This window comes from Rhinichthys klamathensis, unplaced genomic scaffold (genome assembly GCF_029890125.1).
Source record: "Rhinichthys klamathensis goyatoka isolate OS25496 unplaced genomic scaffold, OSU_Roscu_1.1 h1tg000001l_1, whole genome shotgun sequence".
In the NCBI taxonomy this organism is placed as follows: domain Eukaryota; kingdom Metazoa; phylum Chordata; class Actinopteri; order Cypriniformes; family Leuciscidae; genus Rhinichthys; species Rhinichthys klamathensis.
The window spans coordinates 2,662,796-2,679,861 of record NW_026606555.1 but is presented as its reverse complement, the minus strand read 5'-3'; the positions used below and the strand labels follow the sequence as shown (position 1 = coordinate 2,679,861).

At 38.8% G+C, this 17,066-nt stretch overlaps 1 protein-coding gene across 2 annotated transcripts; it reads right to left on the bottom strand.

Moving 5' to 3' along the window:
- Positions 1 to 633: 633 nt before the first annotated feature.
- On the bottom strand, positions 634 to 16,044 carry ube2j1 (ubiquitin-conjugating enzyme E2, J1). Of its 2 annotated transcripts, none has more exons than XR_008806720.1 (9): positions 15,795 to 16,044; positions 14,537 to 14,610; positions 13,420 to 13,551; positions 12,191 to 12,275; positions 9,937 to 10,042; positions 7,765 to 7,894; positions 5,796 to 5,915; positions 888 to 1,201; positions 634 to 833 (listed from the first exon to the last, which is right to left on the bottom strand). XR_008806720.1 is itself a non-coding variant. In XM_056246623.1 (9 exons), the coding sequence occupies exons 1-8, from the start codon at positions 15,823 to 15,825 to the stop codon at positions 938 to 940; spliced, it is 942 nt and encodes a 313-aa protein (XP_056102598.1). In that variant the 5' UTR covers positions 15,826 to 16,044; the 3' UTR covers positions 634 to 833; positions 894 to 937. The 2 variants fall into 2 exon arrangements, 1 of the variants encoding a protein (XP_056102598.1); XM_056246623.1 differs by having other exon boundaries at positions 894 to 1,201.
- Between the last annotated feature and the right edge of the window lie 1,022 nt (positions 16,045 to 17,066).

Here is a 17,066-nt window from a genome sequence, read left to right as displayed (position 1 = left end):
ACAACCATGCCTACATTATTTTAGTGCGTAAATGTCCGATTCCGAGACAGACGTACAACATTTCAGAAGCGGACTGCAAATTCTCGAGTCGTTGGTTTCTTCCAGTCTAAGACCAGATTTTGCACATTGGTACTTGTAACTTTTGAAATGCATTATTTAGGAAACAGCAGTCTCAAACCATCAAACCCTCAAAATATTGCAGGATTTGTATGAAACAACTTGAAAACATGCCATATTTCACCCCAAAAATGTTTTTTTATTATTAATTATATTGAACAAAACAGGAATAGTACCCAGTTCTTATAATACATCATGTGATATTTTTCAAGTTACAGTAATGTGTCCAGATGCTCTGCCCAGACACAATTATATATATTTTTAAATAAAATTTTCCAACATTAAAAGGCAGTACAATAATTACCACCATGATGCATAAATACTTTACAGGTAAAACAGCTAGGGGCCAATTGTAACATCAGAAACGGTCTTCTCTTTATGTAAAATATAAATGTGTCATTTTTAGGGGTGAAATCTATGCAAGCTTGTTTCTGCCACTGAATGAAATGCATAAAAAAAGCTAAATGTGACTTTTTATCTCACAGAAGTTATAAAGTGACAATTGTGGGATTGCAGCTCACAATTCTGACTTATATCTCACAATTCGGAGAAATAAAAATAATATTGAGTTTATATCTCGCAATTCTGACCTTCTTGTTTAGAATTGCGAGATATAAACTAGCAATTCCTAGAAAAAATATTTGAATTTTGAGATTGCAATCATCTTTTTTATTCTGTGGCGAAAACAAACTTCCATTGACATGTTCTTGACATTGCTTACTGAGATTGCTCTGATACACCCAGAAATCTTGTCCAGGAAGAGGACACACACACACACACCCCGTCTGTTGGATCTGGACGAGGACAGGACAGAAAGAGTTCACAGCTCGTAATCAAACTTGTACTCGTGGGCCAAGTAGATCCTGCGGAAAATGAGCGCCGCGAGCGCGAGTGTGAGGAGCACTATGAGGACGGCGCAGCCCGTGTGACTGGGGTCCTGCTGCGGGTGCGGGGGGGCGGGGGAGGCCGTGAACGTGGGGTATCTCGGGCTCTGGGTCTGCGAGCGCCGCTGACGAGGACTCGGAGCCGCTGAAACGGATGGACCCTCGCTTGATGTCTGAGCAGCCACGAATGAGGATTCAGTCTAGACCAGAAGAGAGAGAGAGCAAAGATCATTACATGCACACTGGGAGCCGATGCTACTGAACAGAGGACACACACAATCATTGTGTTCACACTACAGCTTGAGGGCGTGTTCACACTTGTCGTTCGGTTTCGCTTGGTTCATTTGGTCCGGACCAACATTTCGTCCTGGTTCGCTTGGAGCTCACATTGTGACTTTAACACCGAACCCAAAGAAACATAGGGATATGTTCACAACCTGATTGGTTGGCTTTTATTCCTTATATTTCTTGATGTAACTTACTAAACATCCAAAACAGTGCTGTGTTCTGGGATAAATGTGCGTAGTAGGGGTGGAGCCGAACCCGAATACGGTATTCGGAAAGGCACAAATAACGTGTTTTTTACGAATACTTATTTCGAACAAATAGTTTAAAAAATATTTGTATTCGGGAACAAGAAAAACTTTATATCAAAAAGCTGCGTTTCCTCACGAGACCTCAGTGCATGCCCGGATGAGTGAGTGAGATAGAGTGAGTGAGTGACGTTCAGGAAGAGGTGACTGACACAGGCTGCTCCACACAGCAACAGACATCAAATTTACGCTGAGCGAAAAAACACTTAACTGCATCACTATTTTTGTTGAATAGATTTTTATACCTTAACTGGGTTCCGGAGGCAGTTTATAACTTTCAGGAAGCGGAGTTTGATCATGAGATTTTTCCATTACGCTGCATTATTGACGTTGTAGTACCCCAGAGTGCAGTCTGGACGATGGGGCGGGGCGACACTTTTAGGCGGGGCGACACGTGTCGCTCCGCCCACCCCCAATTTAATTGGTTTATAATACCGCAATCTTATTGGTGTAAACGATTCAGGTCTGAGCATGCGTATTCCTTTATGTACGATTTTGTGAATGATTTGGCCGTATCAAAGAAATATTAAATGCTAACTTTAATCGTATCTTATTATCAGTTTACCATGGTAATTTTTATTAATATCTATTGGCTAATACGTTATTATACTTAAGACACAGTATAGATTAAGTTATTGTTTAAAAACGAACGGTTGGTGACATTACTTGTACTTCAGGGAGATGTTTTACATTAGATTAGTGCGTCATTCACTTGGCTTCTTCATATTTCTATCAGGATCGGTGGATCAGCACAAACTCGGGATTTTACGCAAATGATGATAATTGACTGTAAGAATGTAAGCAGCTGATTTTAAATTCTAAAGCATGACCGTTTTTTTGTTATTTTTTTTTTAACGAGATTGTCCAATGCTTGCATTATTTGGTACAAAGTGCAAATAAAATGTTTAATGGCAAACACGTTTCCTGGTTGATTACCTGTTCATACAATATGAGGACCTATTGGTTCTGTAAAGCCCATGTTATATTTTTTAAAGATTCATGTTTTCTAATAAGTGTCAACCGGTTATGTACGACTGTCTATCTGTGACTGTGACATCAGTAGGCTATATTAAATAATCCGATTGTATATTCATCCACCATCGCATTGCGTGTTCATGTTCATGTAGGCTACTGGATAAAAATGGTTACAAATATTAACACTCACATATAGGCTAGCTGCATAACCATAAAAAAAACACACTGCTATAAATCTGTGCAATTATAATAGGCTGTAATAAAATAAATAAAACACCCAGCAGAGAAGTGATATGAACATGTAGGCCAATTGCTTAAATACGCTCTTGAGCACATAGCCTACATTATAATATTTGCTATAGATCAACATAACATCTGTTTTAGTAAAAAAAAAAAAAAAAAAAAACTTTTTTTTTAAATTAGTTTTCACATTGCAGCGTTGCACTTTTTATAGCGCTGGATTTTATTCCCATTGTACGCACATAACCCAATGGCCAGGGCTTGCTATTTGGTAGCCTGTCTTATTTGTCACCGTGGTTTTGCTTTAAAATAAAATAAAACACACTTTCGGATTTATCCTTTGTTTTACTGAAATACAGGGAATTATCATAATTTGTGTAAAATCCCGAGTTTGTGTTTATTCACTGATCCTAATGGAAAAACGAAGAAGCACGAATGATGTAAAATTAAGGAGCTCTGCATGACATGCGGAACAATATTGTCTAAATCAGCCCACATAGAAATGATCTCTCCTTTGATCTGCCAGTAATTTCATGCAGTCATGCTCATTGCCCACCAAAAGTGGCACTGACTTATCTGTAGGGTAAATTAATATAGTATAGCTAGGCTAAATCTCAAACAGTGTATTATTTATCAGCAACATATTTTGTGATATCGCCAAGCCATAAAACTGCTCAATATTAAAGCTTACAATATGACTTTTTGTAAAGCTGCTTTGAAACGATGTGAATTGTGAATACATTTTGACAGTAACTTCATCTAACTTGATTCGTAAGTTCATCAAAACATTATCCAATTGATCGTTACTGAAATCGCAATGGTTATCACTTAATATAGTACGGCCAAACAGCGTCATAGATAATTCATAAACTCGTACATAAAGGAATGCGCATGCTCGTGCCTCAAGCGTCTATGCCAATAAGATTGCGGTATTATAACCCAATAAAATCGGGTGTGGGCGGAGCGACACGTGTCGCCCCACCTAAAAGTGTCGCTCCGCCCCATCGTCCAGACTGCACTCTGGGGCTACTCTTGACGTCTGCAGTCGGGTGCTCTCATGTTCGCTCTGTTTACGTAGCTCTGTTAGCTCGGTTGTTTTTATTACATGGCTTGGTTGAATTCTAATGTAGAATGCGGTCTGTTATTTCTTGATAACACACCGCTGCTAAGTATAACACACCGTTGCCATGGATTCTAAACGTAGAGACGGAACGGACTATTTTCTTTAGCGGAAGCAATACAATCGTTTTTAAATCAATAAACTCCTTTTTAAATCAATATTTTGAGTCAAATTATTGATTTATTTGGTAGGTAGGCATGTAATAAGCGGGATAATGTATAGCGAGGCGGTTGTTATAACGAATACAACCCCTTCGGGCTGATTCAAGACCCCTCCGCTTCGCGTCGGGCTCATAATCAACCACCTCGCTATAAGTTACATTAACTCTTACTTATTCTGTCTGTTCAGCGTCCTCCAACAAGGACGGGTGGTGGTGGGGTTCATAATGTTCACAATGGTATTTTATTCGTTGTTGGTTTAACCATGGATGAGGTAATGGCTGTTATGTTATTTTCTATTCAATGATGTACTTGTTACATGTTCGTTGCTGGATTTATAGAAAAACATCAACGAATATTGCATATCCATAATTATTATAATGGATATAATTAAAGAATACTTACACTATAACGTAAATTAGAAGTGGAATGCAAAAAAAATGGATTTTTACGCCTATTTTGAATTTTACTCGAATACAAATACTTTTCCCCCTCAACAAATACAAATACAGATACAAATCCCGGCTGCTTTGCACACCCCTAGTGCGTAGCTACATATGATGGTATTTTGACCAGCTGAGAACTCGTGAAGAGCTTATAAAATGTGTAAATAAGTCAAAACAGCGTCAGGAATCCCTCTGTCACACACACACACAGATCTGCTGCGAGGAGACGCGGTTCTGATACCGAACTGTGATGGGCAACATCACGACTATGGTGAACAAAAACAGCATTCTGTCCTTTTAGGCCGTGTGTCCGAGCGCCCGGCGTTTTTACTGGTCGCCGAGAGTTGAAAAATGTTCAACTTTGGGTAAAACGCTGCGCTCATCACTGTCACTTTTTACCCAGCCGTCCAATCACAGTGGAGGAGGGGCGGGGCTAATACCACACCGACCAACTGTCACAACATTCTTTCTGTTCAACGACGTCAACCAGCAGAGCTAACCGAACAAAATGGATGAAAATAAGATTTTAGTATGAAACAAATTATCTGCGAAATCAGTTACAAGTAAACTGTGCTGTGGATATTCTGTATCATAGCAACGAAACGTCTCAACGGAAAAAACGCTGCGCTGCCAAAACGCTCTCAAGCGCTCATAGCTAGGCGTCTTCAGCAGAGCGTCTAGCGTCTTCAGCTGGCTAACGGTGGACACACGGCCTTAGGGTCACATCATGTCCCGTTTTTGGTTGGTTTACATGTCTTTGGTCTGTGTTGAGTTCATATTTCATTCGGACCGCACCAGAGTTCGTTTGGACCAAGACACGTGTTTTCAGCGTCTCGGTCCGCTTGTTTGGTTCAGACGGCAGCGTTCACACTTATTCAAATGAACCGCACTAACAGAGCAATCGCACCAGGGTTCGGTTTAATCCAACCAAACATGCCAAGTGTGAACACACCCGGAGTCATCAATAAAAATCATCACCAAGTATTTCCTGACCCTGCCCAGAAGCAGAAGGAGCAGTGAATGATGCGGTGTAAAGGGCCGAAATTTCCGCACGTAAAAAAATAAAGACGACCTCATGTTGTGTCAATCACCCCTTACACACTGCCTCCGAAACTTTCGTCCGTCATTAGAAAATTCAGATTTTCTGCGTTTTTCGCATCCGTAGCAAGCAGTTTGAATGGTGTTCTGACAACTCAGAATCACGAATAGGAAGATTTCAGACTCAGAGTGCAAGGACGTTAAGAGTGTGTGTTGTCCTGCACCTGCTCAGCTGAAGACGTGTCTTCTGTGTCTCTCTCTGGTGTAGATGAACTCTCACTGTCACTGAGAGCCGCCGCTGCCGCTGAACTGCCACTGTCCGCAGCCGACGAGCTCGACTCCGCCTGACGACACAATAAACCAATGAGAACTGGGCAGTTCATGGGCTTCATTCCTATGACAATTGTCACAATGAAAAACCCTTAATGGTCCTATTCTGTGGCTTAGGGCAAACTACAGGCAAAAAAGTGTTTATTTCATAAAATTTAAAAGTGCTTTATTGGCATGACTGTCCGTAATACAATATTGCCAAAGCCTGGACAACATGGAATAATAATAAAAGACATCAACATACTAAAATATTATAACATAACTTAAATTTAAATGTACAAATTAAGAGTGTAACAAGTTAGAATGTGTGTGAACATTATTATTAAAACTTATTTGATCACCGTCTGTAGATTTCAATTAGTCGTCACCTTTATTCCTGTAGCGCTTTATACTAAATTATTTTAAAACAGCTTCACAGTGATGAACTGGAAAATAACAATAAATGATGTAAACTTCCAAATCTGCTGTAAAGCAGCTCTAAAAAGACAATAGTGTCGTCATTCAGTTCAATGTTGATTCAGTTCAGTTCAATAACAGCGTCAATGTTGCAAAATTTGTCAATTATGAAACAAAGTCGAAAACAGTGATGTCATTGTCCAGCTCAATTCAGTTCAAAAGTTTTGTTCCCATTCAACAGAGTCAGTGCAGGCAAATCAATAATATTACAGAATATCAAGTATTTTTTAAACTCCTAAATACACATACACATCTTTAAAGGGCAGTTTCTCAACAAAAGTTTCAAATCTCCCCTTCAGCTGCATTTATTTTACTACATTTTATTCCTAGAAATATGGTGAGTTTATCCTCTCTGTTTACAGTATCTTCAGATTCATGGAGTGTGTCTAATATGTCAACAAAATGAAACAAGAATTTGAACCTGTTCAAATTTCTGTTCTGAAAATTGGTGCAAATTAGCACATATTTAATTACATAATGCCTCAATTCGCCTTTGGCTAAGCCACACCCTAGAGTGTAGATTGACCAATCACAGCGCAGCCAAGAACGAGCTCCCACAGTGGTCCGACACTTTTTCACAGCGCTCCATTGACTTTAACACAGGCGTCTCATATTTTTGGTCACGGCAGTCTGTTACCGTCGTAGTTTTATCAAAAATATGGTTAAACGTTGTGCCTGGGGCATTTGTAACACAGATACGCGTTTCCCAGAGAGGTTGGAGGGGGGTGTGCGTTTTTTTCCCTTCCCAAAACCGAAGTCAAATCCTGACAAGTGTCGTCTAGCACACGCTGCTAATAAATACAGCGTTATACTCGCGTAGTCCGTTTGCTTTGTAATAACGATTATAAAAGTGAATAGAGACCTACCCAGCTTTGCATGAACAGTGTTGTTTCTTGATATTGTGAGTCCCAGCCTCCGTCTCCATTAGTAGGATATGCGGTGGGTCATTTTTGTGACTGTGACCGGTATGCTTTTGCCTCTATTTGGATGCCTTGTTGTTCCTTGCGTTTCACCTGTATGTCGTGAATATAGCCTTCGAACGTATATTGCAGCCGCTTTTGCCTACTTCTATCGGACACTTTATTTGCTGCTTTATAAAAGTTTGATCAAATTTCAGCAGGAAGAGCTGTCACAGCATAAGCCATGTTGATACCAGAGCCCAGATGAAGTTTGTTTGTCGGACATAGCAACAGTAACTAATGGGGGCGGGGCTTAGCCAAAGGCGAATTGCATATTTAAACAACATTTAAGAAAACGTTCAATACAAATAAATGAAATTCTTAATGTAGTCAATCAACTGAGGAAGCATGGTGATGTCTAAACTTTTTACGCTGTTCACCCGAGGCGTAATACTGTGGATGAGAATATCCCATGTTGATGTTGAGTGTAATGAACAGGGAGTGTCACCTTGAAGCTGATCTGCTGGGCCAGTCTGTGTGCCTGAGGGTCGACAGGTCGAAGGTCGCCGTCCGGAGAGAGCGCTAGCAGAGCCGAGCGCATGCAGCTGCCGCAACCTTCACAGCAGAAATCCTGAGACCTGACAAACAAAACACACACATTTACAGAATATATTCCAACCGATTTATTTGTACATATTTATTTATTTTATTAAAAATGTGCGCTCGTAATCTTTAAACAAAATATCTTCCCCTCCCTCTTGCAGCATATCTTCTCTGTCACCTGTCACTCACATGAGATCCACCAATAGCAAACCACAACCATCCAATTCCCCACAGACAAAACCAAGCCCCGCCCACATTTGTTATCTGACACAATCGAGAAGACTATCACAATTTCCTTTTTATGCTCCTCACAACCATCCTTACACAACCTGAACCGGCTTAATCTTCATGTTGTCCTCCTGGAATATGATCATGATGCGTTTCATACATGGTTGTTTAAGAAATGAAGAGCTACACACTCCATCAATCAGTGTTAGAAGAACTGATGCCAAACATGCTGGAGACATCATAATCACAGCAATAATGATCCAGTCAGAGACTCTTCAGCATTTGCCCATTTAAACCCCAACAGTGACTTTCCCCCAGGGCAATGTAGTTTACAATACTAGCGTTTACAATACTAGCGTTTACAATACTAGCGTTTACAATACTAGCGTTTTTACAGTATTTTAAGACTCTTCCTGGTTCCAGACTTGTGACCGGTATTGCATTAGTAAATGCCGAAGGTTTGAAGGCAGACTGAATAACTGCTGTAAACCCCACAGATGCTGGGTGTTATCCTCATGAGCTGGCATGTGTGACGGGGGTGGACGTTTAATCAGCACGTGTTGATTGGAGAAACGTGGCCGAGAACAACAATCTGTCACATCTTCAGATGTATGTGTGTGTTTATAAAGGACACAGCATGTCCACACACGCTGAAATGAGGCCTCAGCTGGATGTATCAGATGACAACAACATCAATCACCCATTCTCCAAGCCGCTCGTCTTATGTCTGCGCTCACACTGTCACAGGGCTCCCACACATGATGACAACACCATGCTGCTTTATAGACATAGACCAGGTTTATAACTCTTACCGCCTGTTTGTTACGGTCACATTTTGGTTGTTGTATTTGCTCTCCACTTTCTCTCTCCATCATCATAACTCTCAGGTTGTCAATCGTCATTGTTCCACATATCGACACTCCTTTATGACCCAATGCGGACTACCCTGAATGTTTTTCTTTCGTTTTGTCTTATGTCTTAATTGGTGTTTGTTAGCCCTTCTGCTTGCTGTTTTTAGAAAAACAATAATTTTGGTGTGTGTTATTCACTTGGTTTTGTATTGTTAAATCAGCCAGTGAGTTAATATTTCACAAGACTTCCGTTACACAACACAGAGTTTGAGGTTGTATAAATACATCAGGTGAGGCGCATGTGTAACTCTGTGACTCTACTTGAGCATCCTGACACTGAAGATTGTTTATTTTCATTGTGCTGTTTTTTCTTTTTTCTCTATTATTTAGATTAGACCTTACCTGAAGGCGGAAGGGTTTTTCGTTTAGTCGTTTTCTTTGATTTAAAACCTCTCATAGCCCTCCTCTCCTGTGTGTTTTTCTTCTTCTGCAACTTGTATATGTATTGTAAATGATACAAGAATGCAAAAATCTATAATAATCGCCTCTGTTTGATTTATTTACACACACAAGCTTTTGGCAACTTTAGCAACCTTTCTTTTGCTCATTTAATTTAAATTCAACTTCAATGTTTTTATCCTTATGTTATATCCTCTAATAGCCCATTTAAAAAGTGGGCATAACACTGTTAATCGGTTAACTGTAATTTACCATATATGGTGAAAAACTGTAAATGGTATTATATGTCATTTTCCTGTACTGTAGTCAAATGTATGTTTTGCTTTTTGCAAGGAAAACCTATGAATTACCATATAATTTACGGTGAAAAAAGCAAAAAGACCTTCCTTCCCACAAGTCCCTGCCTGACATGTCACGTATGATTATGCACTTTGCATCAAGTATCGTGTGTGTAACCCTGATGGTGTGTATGACCCTGTGCACCGTATACACATGTTTTTATGAGATGAAAATAAAGAGGTAAAAGACCGACATCTTACTTTTTAGCGAGAGCTCTTCTCTCCTCAGGAGTGTAGTCCAGAGATCCTATCGCTCCTTCCCCTTTAGTCGGCATGAATCCAATGATCGCTATTAAAGCTGTCCGAACTGACACACAGAGAGAAACATACAGGTTAATGTTTGTGGGGTATTATTACAGATAAACAGATTGAGATTCACAAACAAATGTAAAGAGTTTAACAAACATTTATAAAACTTACAAATAAATAAAATTATATTTGCAAAGCATTTTTTTTTTACAAATGTGTTTTGTGTCTCAAACACAACTCTGCCTGGCTTTTATTTGTGCATCTCTTCCTGTGCATTTGTAAACCCCCTCACGCATCTGTCGATGTGCAGACAAATCCACAAATAAGTGACTCCACCCACCGTTTCCTCAAGCCAATCAGATAACGGCTACATTGAGCTGACCAATCGTAGCACGTTCTCGCTACTACCAATCACGTTAGGCTTTACGCTCGGGACGAATCCGATTCATTTTGCAGATATTTGCACCCCTGAAAGGAGCTGTAATGGTATGGAGCTAATAATATGACAAAATGATTTGAATTGTGTAAATTTGAATTATTTGCAAGTGTAATCTAACAAAATTGAATTTTAGGTGGTAGTTTAAATAGTCCTGAATTTGATTTTTTTTTTACGAATATTGAACATTTGAAATTTAACAAATTGAAAGGTTTTTATGGCTGAATTTTATAGACATGTATTTTCAAACAGCTAGTTTTTTTGTTCTGAATTCAAATACTGCAAATATTCAGTTAAAAAAAATACAGATTCAAGTTTTCAAGATGAAGAAATTCGGAACTTCAAATTCAGTTTTCTAAAATTCAATCTCAAAAATTCAAACTCAAAAATTCAGGTCTTACAGAAAGTAGGTCACAGGTCATCCACAGGGAAGAGTAGATGATCTCAGAAAAGTCGAACAGAGCATTTTGGTCCATTAGGGACTGCAGAAGGTTTCTTAAACATGAATGATTTTGTGTTTATATGTTAACGTAGCGTTCTCATCACGTGAGACATTTGTCTAAGCAGTCTCTGGTGTTTGTTTTAAAGTATATTTTGTGTAAAATTGATTAGAACGCCACCGTGTCACCTACATAGACAGGACGCGAGCGGCTCGACGCAACACAGTGCTTGAAGTGACTGTTGCAATGGTCACAAATAGGATGGGGAATCCGTGTGCTGTTGGGGATTTCACGGGTCGCGTCGCTCCGCTCGCGTCCGGTCTAGACTGCGTCGTACATGTAGTAAGCATAAGGTACCAGTGTGAATTAGCCATTAAATGTCTTACAATAAGCCTACCTACCTAATGCAATTGTCCTTCAATATTAAAGTCTTCTCTACTGATTGATGACTTACTCAGTAATAAAGACGGTCTTTGCCGTCCATGGGAACGCGTTGTTCCCATAACAGAGATGTACGCGCCGTTTCTCTGGCATTTCCAAAGGCTCATACAAATGTGTCTTGGCTTGATACACAGTATAATGGTCTAACTCTAACGAAAACCACATTTTAAACATTTAACTGAGGCAATATTATGGGCTTTTTAGCCTTACACTTCCTATTTGAGCCAATGCAGATGAATGAGCAAAGTTATTTCAGGGCAAGACCGCCCTATTGGTTGTAGCGAGAAGGTGCTACGATTGGTCAGCTCAATGTGGCCGTTATCTGATTGGCTTGAGGCAACGGTGGGTGGAGTCACTTATTTGTGGATTTGTGTTTCAAAATCCACAGATGCGTGAGGGGATTCACAAATAAATGCCAGGCAGAGTTGTGTTTGGGACATAAAACACATTTGTAAATATACATTTTTTTAATGGCAAATCTCATTTTATTTATTCGAGAGTTTTATAAAAGAATTAAACTCTACATTTATTTGTGGATCTTAATCTATTTATTTGTGAATTTGATACATTTCTTGTGAATCTCTTTATACATATGAGAATTTATGAGAGTTTGTGAAATATATATATATATATATATATAGCAATGGCTATTCAGTTTTTTTATACAGATATACAGATGTGTCCCACAGCAGCAAGTGGATTCATTTCATGTCTGGGTCATTTTTTATTTTGCATATAGAAAATTAAGGCTGTTTTAATTAAATAATATAACAAATAATAAACAATGGTGTGTATATATATATATATATATATATATATATATATATATATATATATGGCTATTCAGTTTTTTAGAGGTGGTATAAACGCAATTCATGAAGACACTCACTACTCCATGACGGCTGCCACGTCTCTGGATGGTGACCGGAAATACTCAGACAGATCTTCTTCCCAACCTCAAACCTCCCATTGGCCTGAGGATGAGAGGAACGTTTTTATTCATTACAAGAGAAACACAACAGAAGAACGGTTAGGGGAAGAGGAAGTCAGTAGATCATATTAAGGAGGACACAGAAACGAGCATTGTTAATTTATCCACGTATTAATATCTTCAAGTTAATAGAGTTTTTTAGATGGATGCCGAGGCTTTTTAGGTAGGGGTAGAATCTGCGATCTCTGACCCAGTGTGTTCAGAGACACTAACTGGAAGTGGGCGGAGTCACACAGACCGAAACAAAAACAGACATTCTGACACTGAACGCACATTTCAAGGTAGAATAACTGGCAGTAGAAGAGTTTTTCAGAGAAACGAGTGTGAACGCAGCATGTTTCCTAAATATCTGCAAACATAAGTGATAAAAAGCAGGTGGAAACATTTTACAAAAGACAAATACTCGTGCAACGCTTTAAGTTTTACTACCAAATTCTATGTAATATCATCTAATTAATCTTATACTGAAAAAATAGAGATTTTGACACACAGTTCATGTCAGATTTTGTGAGTAAGCAAATATCTGTCTATATGAGCAGGAATCAAAAGTCTGTAATCTTCATTCAAAAAGAGAAACCGAAACTAGGACTGCAGAAAGAAACTGTAAACAAAGCAGTGCTTGCTTATTATTTTGAACATAAATTTCTTCTTTCCAGGCGGCTCATGTTATTATGAAAATATTTGAGCGCTGGAATGCGTAGGTAAGATGATGTAAAAAGGTAACAGCCTTCTGTCTGTGCCGTCCTGACTTCTTTACTCGCTTTCATCACTTTTATTCTTGTGCACTGAATCTAAAAACTAGCCCGACAGACTTGGTGTGTCACGGCCCTATAAGACCCGAGTCATGAGTGACTTTTGCTCACACAATGCATGTACACAATAGAAATTAGTGGAGCCTGTTTTAGTGTGATTTCGTTGTAAAAGCTAAAACATTTCTTTCAAGGCACCTGTACATGCAATAGCAGCAGAAGACATGATAATTCAGGAATCATTCATGAAAACGAGTGTGATGCAAATCATTGGGTTCCAGTACATCTCGATTTTCAAGCCTAGGTGAGATATGTGGAGGACTGTGTAGGATTCGAAGAGAGGCATTAGGGTTAAGAAGTAGATGAGTCTTGTCTTACGGTGAGCAGAATGATGCTGGGGGGCTTCATGGGGTATTCGGGGGGCAGCACGATCCGACCGTGATAAACTCCACCATCGAAATCAGAGTCTGGAGGTCCTCTGACGGAGAAGTGCCACTCAAACAGGTTATCCTGATCAACACATGAGAGTCATGTCACACACTGAAGGTCACAGAGTAAAGCAACAGCATGGTGTACCATATACCCAGTAATAACATAACCTTGGGTTCATGTAAAGCCTCAGATAAAACCAAAGCTCCACCCATATTTCTTAAAGGGGTCCTATTATGCTTTTTTTTTTTTTTCATGTTCATCTTTTTTTAGTGTGTAAAGTTGCCGTTTGCTCATGAAAAAGGTCTGTAAAGTTACAAAGCCACTTCGAAAGGAGTTATTCACTATATCAGTGCGCACTAAAGCTGCACGATTAACCCTTAAAAGGACTGCGATCTTGATTGCGACCCCGTGAAAACCACAGCGAACATGAAGATGAGCGTTTGAATCTGCCGCTGAGCCAGAGAGAGAGCGGTCGTCATGTATAGGAATAAAACAGCTTCACAAACAGTCTTTTCAAACACACAATATCGCTATTTCTTTGTTGCAAATATTCACAGTATCACAGAAGTGCTGAGATAAAAGTTTATAGTTTGAATATAAACACTGATGTCTACGGAAGCAATCAAAATTGAGCAAATCACCGTTTGAAAGTAACTTGGCACTTAAAATAAAGATTCTGCAACAACGTAAACGTAAATTATAAGAAGAAAAAATAGTAAAATATATATATATATTTTGTATTAAAGTATTTTGAACATTAAATGATGTAAACATTCCAGTAGACCCCAAAAACTAGGGAGATGTATACAACGGCTAGTTCTGCTACTAGATGCTGATTGGTCATTAGCATTTAATCATTTAGCAGACGCTTTTATCCAAAGCAACTTACAAATGAGGAAATGAGGAGGTCATTAACAGATATGCTAAAAGCATATCATAACTCTAACAAACTAGCAAAATAGATTATAATTAGACACAAAAACTATATTATTATATAATAATAAAAAAAATCTAAAATGTAATTAATAATTGAATTATAATGATCAAACTAGACATGTCTGACCTCCAGTGGCTGAGCATGATAATGCTGGGTCGGGTCCCGGAGTTCAGCGGCCTCTTTCATCAACCTCTTCACAGCTGATGAACACAAGAACACACACGTGTCATTGAGCTGCGGTCTTATGTCAATATCTGCAACAACATTTCTTAAAATGACACGTGCTTATTGAAATCCCACAGAATTACTGTCATAGACTGCAATATCAGAGAGACTCGATGGTGAACCCTTTGACTTCAGATTGTAAGGAAACACCTAGCAACCTCACCGCGTCCCAGGAGACCCAAGCCTTAATAATTAGCTAAACAAAGCATGTACAAAAAAAAAAAAAAGCATAGCAATTTGGCTATAGTGAAATTATTGCAGGACAAAACGTCTGTGTGTGTGTGTACAACAAAACAACAAAAATAGCTTAGAAACAGGCAAAGATTTACATGCTACTGCAGTCTTCAACTGATTCGTGAAATATAAAAAACTGTGAAATTACTAAATGTATATCATAAAAAAGTATAAATGTAAAAAATGTGCTGAAAAGGTAGGCAACACATCATGTTATTTCACTCATTAGTGATATAAATACATCTCAATGTTTGAATCTAAGGAGGATATTCTTGTTAACTTATGTACAAGTTCTTTACTTGTAAACAACTGTTGTTCTGTTTCACCCGTGTACAAATGAGTAACACTTACTAGAGTAATTACTAGAGTAATTATGCAACTAACTAAACCCTAATCCTAAAGATCACGCAGTTAATTAATATTACTCCGTACTTAAATGTATAATTACAATGTAACATGGACACCTTAAAATAAAGGGCAACCAATAAAATGTGTGATTTGATTATTATTAATAGTAATCGCTTGACAAAATAATCATATATTACTCCAGTGCCAAACTGAACAAATCTTTTACAATTACTGTATTAATGCTAGCTGGTTGCTTACCAATATATGTATTATAACTTAAGTGGTGGTAAGTTACTGGTAGTACCCTGGTACTAATGATATATACCATTACATTGCACTATAACCATATTCATTCATGTAGTTACATGGCATGCTAGTTTGTAATGTTTGCTCGACGCATTCCAGCTCAGAATGAGATGAACTGTATTGACACACTTACTTAACGAGCTAATCCAGCTAACGTTAGCTCATGACATGTAACGTTAAGGGCTGAATGTGTGTATAACGCCTTTACAGAGCACATAACTCCAGCCATTAAATTTAATATCGATGATGTAGAAAAGATGCGATAACATACCTGGACTCTTCAAGTTATATTTGCTCTCCATGACGGAACAAACCTCGCGCTAGGCTGGTATTTTCCGTTTAGGTTATTTGGTGTGTGTTTGTGTGTGTATGTGTGTCTCTTGGGATTTCGGCCAGGTGTTTATCTTGAGCTGTAATCCTGACGTGGCAGCACTGAAGTTTCTTGCTACTTTCGAGATGAATTTTCTCAGATGTCACAGGACATAAAAAAATGAAAACAGGAAGTAAAATTAGCGTTTGAATGGCGGAACTTTATTGATGCGCTTCACACGAACAGCGCTATGTGACGTCAGCCGCCATAGCGAGTTCTCAGATAAATGTATTTTTTTAAAGAGTATGTTTGACGCCATACATCAGCAAATTATACATTTTGTAAAAGGATGTGATACTTCTGATCCAATATGTGTTACATGTTTATTGGAGATATTGACACACAATTGTAGACTGCTATGAATATTATAACAGGTGAAACAGAAACCAATACACCTATCTTATTGTGAATAAATGTTTAAAATAGAAACTGAACTAAAACGTGGAGAATTTGGGAAAAATACTGTTTAAATAATAAAGTAAAAAAGGATACATTTAAAGGGGCACTTGGCAACTCTAGTCATTTCTTCGCTGATTTTCCCTTTTGTTGTCGCATGTTTTCTCATCGAGCTCCCCCTACAGCTGTGCGGCGTATATTTTCACAACACTGTCATAAAAAACTCACTTGCGGCACCTTCCTCCCGCTTTCTCCCGCGGCTCATGTGCATTTGTTATTATCGGAGCCGGCCAACTTTATCGTGTGGAGCTGTGTCTACCGAGTGGGTAATACATCCTACACAGTATCATAGAATTATGTTGAATTGCCATAAAGCAGTTCGTGTTTCTCGGTCGTTCTCGGTCGTTCTCGCTTCTCACGAGACTAATATTTCGTTAGTCCCCATGTTGCAAGGTTGGTTTCCGCATGGGGACGCTGGGGGGAGCGGGGAAAGTCACCATTCTCTCCAGAACAGGTTATTGAACCATTCAAATGATTTCTAAACGGTTTTATTAAGTTAAAATAGTTGCCAAGTGCCCCTTTAAAATGTTATGGTAAGACCACAGGCGTAATTTCCTTTGGGGGCAGGGACATGTCGGACAGAAAGAGAGACGGACAGGGACAAAAACTATGGAATTACATTTGTGCCAATAATAATGAACGTAAGTTCGTTTTAATACACTGCATGTTTTGCTAACTGTTTTCACATCTTTCTTTCGCTGATCTGAACTTACAAAT

What these genes read in the sequence shown, in the direction of transcription:
- ube2j1 (XM_056246623.1), bottom strand. Translation starts at nt 15,825, where the DNA reads ATGGAGAGCAAATATAACTTGAAGAGTCCAG. An exon ending in CCAGCATCATTCTGCTCACC is followed by an intron (nt 12,276 to 13,419) that starts GTAAGACAAGAC and finishes TCTCATCCTCAG; the next exon opens with GCCAATGGGAGGTTTGAGGT. An exon ending in GTGGCAGCCGTCATGGAGTA is followed by an intron (nt 10,043 to 12,190) that starts GTGAGTGTCTTC and finishes TCTGTGTGTCAG; the next exon opens with TTCGGACAGCTTTAATAGCG.